This window comes from Austrofundulus limnaeus, unplaced genomic scaffold (genome assembly GCF_001266775.1).
Source record: "Austrofundulus limnaeus strain Quisiro unplaced genomic scaffold, Austrofundulus_limnaeus-1.0 Scaffold182, whole genome shotgun sequence".
In the NCBI taxonomy this organism is placed as follows: Eukaryota; Metazoa; Chordata; class Actinopteri; order Cyprinodontiformes; family Rivulidae; genus Austrofundulus; species Austrofundulus limnaeus.
In genome coordinates this window covers 102,447-110,559 of record NW_013952584.1, presented here as the reverse complement: position 1 = coordinate 110,559, position 8,113 = coordinate 102,447, and the positions used below count along the sequence as shown (strand labels likewise).

Here is an 8,113-nt window from a genome sequence, read left to right as displayed (position 1 = left end):
TAAATGTAATTTATTAAAAGATCAAATATGAAGACTAAATAATTACATGACCTGAAACCATCTAAATAATATATTTTTGAATAAAGTAGCCTTTAAAAAAGAAATCAGTCTAACAAATAAAACATTTGAATGTTTTAAGTTATTTTGCTCTGTGCAAAAGACAGATATTTGCTGCTTGGACTGGAGAGTGTGGACAGCTGGTTTAACCGAGGCTGAAGATGCAGAAGGTCAAACTACAGGAGCTGTCCATCTGAGGGACATGTGTGGTCTATTTTTTTTCTTGTCACATGTGTAGACATGTGTAGTCTAAAAGACATTTAACCATGAAATGTTCAGTTTGTGATGTTTCTTTGACATACACCCAGCCCCTTGGCCACTTAGATAGTTTACAAAATTTATGCAGAGTAAAAGAATAAAATAAAAACTCGGTGGACTGATTTGGCATGATGTCCTGAGACGTTGCAGCTGAAGGAGTCATAAAACAGAACAGGGGGACGTTAGATGTCCTGACACCCCTCTAGATAAATGTGTTCYATGAGTGAAGGAAAATATGAGCACCAAGCAACAACCCTAGGTTCTCCCCTGAGAACCAGACCAAACATTTTATGTGCAACCCTGTATATATTCATGTTGTGCACAAGCTGCAGCGCTAAAAATTGTGTTAAAAACATGAGAACCTGAGTTGGACCGACGTGACACTGCAGACCACAGAACAGCAAATTAAACAAGACATGGGGTTTACAATGTAAAAACAAGTYTGCACTGCCTTTGCCTGCAACTTGAACTGTGACCAAGTTGAAATGTGTTTGCTAATCAAGTACCAGCTTGTGCCTGCCAAGTCAGCAGTTGTTTGTAATGAGGGCAATTGTGTGAGAATATGACAATTAGAAAATATGTAGTTTTAATGAAATATTTTGTTTATGGCTGGGATAGAACCCTGATCTCCCACATGAAAGCCCATAGTGTTCACCATGAGACTATAGGAGCTGTTGCAGTAGGTACTCCCAGTGTTAGGTTTGTATGTGTGCTGAAAGGGGCCATATTACCAATGCAATTGTTGACACTAAACTGCAATATATTACAACAATAAAGGAATATTAGGACAATATTATAGTGAAATATTAAAATACAATCATGTTTGTATTGTAAACACTGAACTACTGAGTTTAAATATTATTAAACTACGGTGCAGTACTGAGTAGATACAGCATGGGGCAGTATTGGACCAATACAAGGCTCCATTGACTACCATTATTTGATTTTAAACATTAATATTCCAAAAACTATAGGTTGTACAGGCACCAAAACGCATAGCAATCATTTGGCACAGGAGCTTTACAGATTTAAATTACAAGGGCAGCTCTAGGACAAAGTACGCAGGAGGAGAAGCATGCCAAAATGGAGATGACTTGGATGGGAAATGAATCACAATAGTGTGCATTGCATTGGCAATGCACTGATTAAGGCTAGTGGCTTAGTAAGGCTAAAATGCCTCATAAACTTTCCACAGAAACTCTACCTAAATCTGTTACGTTTTGACTAAACAGAATAATTATTCATCAAGGTATCGTGAATATTATTCTGACTATTCAACATGTCAAGATAGCTTATAGAAAAGCTGTCTAGATGAAAAAATGTTCGAGATATCTTGAATTCATTCGAAGATATCTTAAAAGGAATTTTTCACAAGTCAAAATAATTCTAGATATCTCTAAGTAAGTTTTGCCTAGTCATTGTTTGCTTTCAAGATTTCTGCAACTTAATTTGCACTAGTCAAATCTTTATATGCGATATACTGTATACAAATGCATTTAAAGGCACAGTGTGTAGGATTTGTTGTTTTCAGCGACATCTAGTGGTTGAGTGGTTGAATCATCCTCCCTGGTCCTCCCCCCACCCCCACCCCCACTTCCAAACGCAAAGGAGTTGCTACGGTGTCTCTCAGGTGTCAAAAACCTTTGATAATTCCAACCGCGATGTCTACCAGCAGCTTCAGGGCTAGTGATGTTTCAAGTGGTAAGATTATGAGCTTTAATAAGTAAAATTATCCCAGCTACAATGACAGACAACAAATATTACATTTATAGTATTACAACTAAAACCGTTTTTGATGCCGCCACCGCAGTTTGTCCTTCATGAGCCTTCGTAGACAAGATGGCGGCTGCCTGTACTGGCGACCCGCGACCATGGAGATATAAACAGCTTTTTATAAGGTAAAAATAATAAAACAAGGTCTTTGTCTGCAATGATTAGACATGTTTTTTATTATTGTCATTAGTGATTATCTCAAATTCGGCTAAAATAATTGACAAAATCCTACACACTGTGCCTTTAAGATATATTGAATAATGATGTCACTTAAGATCTCTTTAACTAGAATTATGACTAGTCAGAACAAAAAGCAAGGTATCTTGAAATCAAAGTATGGCAGGCAATTTTAACATAAAATCATCTTTAGTTCCTAATCAAAACAAATTTTTAGACATCTAGAATGAAATTACAGATAGTAAGACAAAGTTTAAAATACTTGCCATAAGTGATGACTAGCCAAAACTAACTTATCGATATCTAAAACATTACTGACGGGTCAAATTTTCTTTTAAAATCTTGAATTGGAGCCTCCATACAACTTAATCTGACGTCATTTACACTGGTCAGAATGTAATTGGAGAGATGTGAAATAGGTAAAGCCTAGTCAAAATATTATAAATGATATATTAAATAAATATCTAATCATAACACAAATTTCAGATATCTGTAATGTACGTGTGGTAAAGCCGATTTTATGTTACAARGGCCTGCCACAATAAGCAGTGACATGATGCGGGTTAGGAGGTGTCTGGACCGAGATGACAAGCGAACTTGCCTGAAGGTCAGGATGCACAGGGGTCGGTAGGACTTGTGGCTGGTGTTATCCGCCATTCTCTTGCCCCAGAAGTCGTTGGTGAAAATGCTCCTCAGGCTGGAACCTGGTCGTACGTCTGGGTTGTTGACGATAGCCCAGACGTCGTCGTGGACCAGCTCCCCGTGGAGAGAGTTGCTAAAACACAGAGCACACAGAGCGAGCAGCACCGCATACCGACCCTGGAACCAAGCTGCCCACGGCCGAAGCTTCATCATCCTCGCCCGCTGCTGGGCTTTCTGCTCCCGGCTCGACACTGTCGATGTTGTCATGTTGGGCCTGAATGTATGGAAAGCCAATAGTGACACAAATCCGCCACCTTTACTACGCGTCTAGCTAGTAAATCACGTAAAAAAAAAAATGTCGTTTTAGTCAGAATGACGTTGTTTACAACGTTTTAAGATCACATTATGGATATCGGAAAAACCGACGTTTTTTGCGGTCAGTGAACGCAGCTTTTTATGCTGTAATCTGTAACAAAGTTCTGCATTTTCCTTTTTTTATTAATTTTTTTAACAATTTAAACACCATCAAAAACTGCATTTCCTTAAATTATGCAAAGCCTTGCCCATATTTTTCTTATCAGCTTAGTTTAAACTCCCATGTAGCTATCTTCTGGTCTTTGGATTTTTCTTTCAGAAACGGGTAGGGCCTCTTAAAAAACAACAACAAACGGATAGCTGTTTCATTTATTTTTAATTAGTTCTCTTTTTTTATACAAAAAATTAAGTAATATACAAAGTGTTTCTCTTTCTTAGTGTCAAACAGGAATGACCAATTTTTTTAATTATTTGTGTTTCTTTTTTTTTTCTTAAAACAGAAATGAAATCAGGAGCAGTATTTGAGCACAACAGTACTTAGAGTACTGTACTGTACTTAGTACAGTTTTAAGTACTTACAGTACTTAGAACTGAACAGTATTTACAAATTTCATCCAAAAGTATACAGTTGTATCAAAAAGAAATAATAAGTAGGTCCTCTGGARGGGTTCTTCTTTAGTGAAACGTTTCGTCTCTCCTCCAAGAGACTTCTTCAGTCTGATGAGTTTCAGGTGAACTCAGCCTTATAAGCACTGCCTCCACATGGACAAACAGGTTAGTCACATGCAAAAGAGGGCCATCGCCTAACAATAGGTTTAATTAGTTCTAGAGGGTCATGTGCCCCATCACCTGACCCATGTCGTGTTGTGTGTATGTAGTGAATGCAAGTGGGGGTTCAARGTCCCCTTGTTTTTGTCTTTCTTTCCCTATTTGTGTTGGTATCATTAGGGCCCTGATTCACACCTTTTGCTCACAGAGGGCTGAGTCATTCTTGCAATAACAGCATTGTAGGAGGGGGACAACTCGACATGAAGGCCTCCACCTCTGTTTAATGGTGGACGGTTTTTCTTCACAAAGATGGCTTCCTTTACTCCTCTCTCAAACCAGCAGCTAACACCTTTTTGATTTTTTTCTACCTGGATTACTGAGATGCATCAGGATACACAGTTGTATAGTTTATTTGTTTGCTTTGGCAATACACTTATATGTCTGGTTTAATTATTACTAATTTAATATTTCCTTCAGAAGCATACTGTTTTCCTGCATGCACACAACAAATTGCTGTTGCTATATGTTTTCCACACTTTGAGGTAATTAAACATAAAAGTTAACCATGGCCTAGAACAGTGTTCTTTCTCAAATTTGGTTACAATAAACTGCAGCAGTAACCACACTGGACTTAATTCAGCTTTTATATTCTAATTACGTAATGAGCATTGTGATTTTTATGTCATTGTCTTATTGGTGAAAGTGCTCCTTATGGTAAAATTATAGATTTACTAGCTCAGCGGTCATTGTGCATAATGACTGCTGAGTAGGTAAATTTATAGATTTACTGGGAATTCTGAATGAACATTTTACCCAAGATGGCTAAATGTTTCATTTGTCCACCAGAACAAATTAATTACACTTCTATGTTGTTAATTCAGAATCCTGAATGAATTCGGCCTGAAGTCAACAATCGTGACAACTATCCACTGAAGACAGCTTTTCTGCAACTGGTGGATCAAGAGGAAAATAGACATGAACGACAGACTTTGTGTCCAACCTGATTGTCTGCTGGTGGAATCATGGAACGCTCATCGTATTAAGTGGAATAAAAGTGCTTTGAAGAGAATGTAGTGTCTAAAAGTGGGGGCCTCTTTTCNTTTTTGGCTGTAAATCTCCTGGACTGCAAAATAAAGATTCTTGCTGTTCAACCAGCCTGTTTCAGAGTTTCTCTCATCAGGAGCAGCAGCGGTTTGCAACATCAAGAAGACGTGGTTTTTACACCTCAAGTACAATAATTACAACAGGCTCTCATAAGTTTGAAGACCAATAGTATACAAACAGGCATTGCTCTGTCTTCMAACCACAACTCAGAGCAATATGTGAAAAGCCATTAGCTCTACTTCACTTAGAGACCGTAAGTTTGTTACAAGAACAGTGAATGATGTGGAATCAAACAGCCCAAATGCTAATAAATTTACATCATTAGAATTCTGACCCCCTTGTTTGAATCTATAAAACAAACTTAAATCATGTTTTTGTAACATTTTTTGTGCGAGTAAAAGTGCAAAATGTTACTGTTCAAAAAYGGATCTCAGAACAGAATTCTTCTGACAGACCATTCATTTCAAGTGTGTGTCAAAGTGTGTATCAAAATAAAAATCCTCAAAAAACATCTCACTAAAGAGCCACCTTAATCTTGTTTTTTTTCCATTTGCATTCATATAGCTGCTTGGTTGAAAAAAAAAAAAAAAAAAAAAAAAAATCCCCATAACTTTAAAAGATGTCCATGACCCACATGTTAGACTCCATAATTTTGTTCATTTCAGCGCTGAAATCTTGACAGCTGCGATAATAATCTGACAGCTCAAGGACACAGCCACGTGTGAGCCGCATCTTCTCAGAACACGTCTGAACCTGTGCAGAATCTTAAAAACAAGGACTGCAAATCTGCATTCCTGATGTACCTGGTTAAGTACTTTGGAATGTCTTTCTGATGGACATTCATTTCCTGAGAAGAGAAAAATAGACTTCAAAAACTTTCTTATGTTTGGTTGCAAGTTTTCATGATCTGAAGCAAGGTTCTGAAAGCTGTTTGCAGTGACACGGAGTATTTTCGTCCCTGATCAAAAACAAAAGCAGGCTCCTGGACAAATGTTTTGTGTGCATGTTCCTGGASGATTTCAGTGACATTGCTGGCAGCGAGCATTCTTCTACAGCTGTGGTCTAATAATCTCAATTAGTTCTTCTTGGTCAACACTGCTAAAATCTGATTTCCATGACTGAAACACAGGATGCTCTGATTCAGTCAGGCATTTATAAAAATTCTCCACCACATCACTTTKACCTGACCAAAGGCAGTTTGCTCTAATATGACAGATACGATCACAGGAAAATATTTCTCTCTTGTCCATACAAAAGTGATTATTCCAACCACACACTCCCACTGCTGCTGTCCATAAACATGTCTTAGAAATGGCAAAGTATTTCAATGTTTGAAATAAAATATTTCACCAAATATTAAGCAACTTTTACTTTAGTATAAKCTCAGGAACTTTTGTTATTACAGCGGGTAAAATAAATATTGAACACGTCACCATTTTTCTCAGTANCTGTTAAACTACACTGTAAAAAATGAAATGTTGGATTTACTTAACCATGTTATGTTCCCTGGTTCCACTTAACTGAGTTGAGTAAATTCAAAGCAATATACCAGTTTTTAGCCAAAGAACATGAGTATGTTGCTTTGAATTTACTCAACTCAGTTAAGTGGAACCAGGGAACATAACATGGTTAAGTAAATCCAACATTTCATTTTTAGAGTGTACATCCAAGAGGTTCAAACAGAGTAAAAATAACTTCTGCCATTTTTTATCTTCCTTTTTTTTATTTCCACTTTTCTAATTACTAGTTTCATTCATACTAACAGAAAGCCAAGCTGCTTTAAGAGCTCTCCAAGGGCCACACGTTGCATCATTACTGGCTTGGGAGTGTGCCGGAGCAGTCAACAACAGAGGAGAGATAAAAGTGTTACTGTTAAATGGGTACCAGGACATACTGGCATCAATGGTAACTAGAGAGCCAGTGGTGGGCACCAGTCAGCTAAKGCGCAWATCCGCTAATTGCGGACCTAAWCATTTTGTTTGCGCTTTAGCGGTCTTGCTAATTWTTATAATTCATAAGRGGATTTGCGCTTTTTAAATTTKAATTGKAGTTCCGCTAATAACTAATTTTCTACTGGTCARCATTATCTTGAACAGCGGAAGGAATTGCTGTCAGGWCTCACAACMCACYTGATCCATCCAACAGCTCCCCTCCRYGCTTATTACTGGGAAGGTATTCGTCCTTCCTGACTYTCYCTTTGGGTCACGGTTCAGTCGGTTCTRATTTTAGTAGGTCAGCTTTGRAAAGTATTTTTYCGGCAGCGTTCRAAATTACTAATATGGCCTCTGTTAAARTATAATAATAAACACAGTGCAAAAGACAATATTCAYTAGCCAGCAAGGATCCACATTTTACAGATATTTCCCCCAYTGCTTMGTGTCTTTTCCCARAATGCTTTGTCTGCTTACGTAGCAGGAAGGCAATGTTTAGTGCTCCCTTTCCCAGCAAAAACAGTAAACGTTTGTAATCCATACTAAAATTTTGTACTGATTTATTTTACTTTACAATCGGAGCTCCCTTTTTATAAAAATAAAGTTTAAACGCTGGAGCTCAATACTTAACGTAATTGGTCAAAGCAAGGGGTTATAGACTTATGCTGACGAAGACTGACATCTAGTGGTCAACTGGAGCAGCTGCAGCTGTATGGAAAACGTCCTGATGCATCTCAAAAATCAAAAAGAAAAAATAAGTAGGTCCTCTGGGTTCTTCTTTAGTGAAATGTTTTGTCTCTCCTCCAAGAGATTTCTTTAGTCTGATGAGTTTCAGGTGAACTGGGAAACTTTAAAATCCAATGGAAACATGAAAAACTTTAAAATTCAAGCTCTTATTTTGAAGGGAAAAAAACTAGTTTTCTGTTCCCCGTGCTTTCATTTCTCGTCAGTCCGTAATGTGCCCAGAATGCATCGCTTCAGTTTTCCAATAAACAGTGTTTTGAAATTACTTTATTGATGCTTCTTTAATGAAAAATCTACAACAAACAAAAGAAAAAGACAAAGAATCAGCCGAAACAGCAATCCTC

At 37.6% G+C, this 8,113-nt stretch overlaps 1 protein-coding gene across 1 annotated transcript in view; it reads right to left on the bottom strand.

Annotated features, from left to right (window-relative positions):
- The window catches only part of tmtc1 (transmembrane O-mannosyltransferase targeting cadherins 1), a gene marked incomplete in the record, with an annotated part of 71,980 nt that extends 68,743 nt beyond the window's left edge, over window positions 1-3,237 (bottom strand). Inside the window, 1 exon segment of the mRNA XM_014018069.1 lies at window positions 2,867-3,237. Within this exon segment, the coding sequence (XP_013873523.1) occupies window positions 2,867-3,174 (308 nt within the window).
- Between the last annotated feature and the right edge of the window lie 4,876 nt (window positions 3,238-8,113).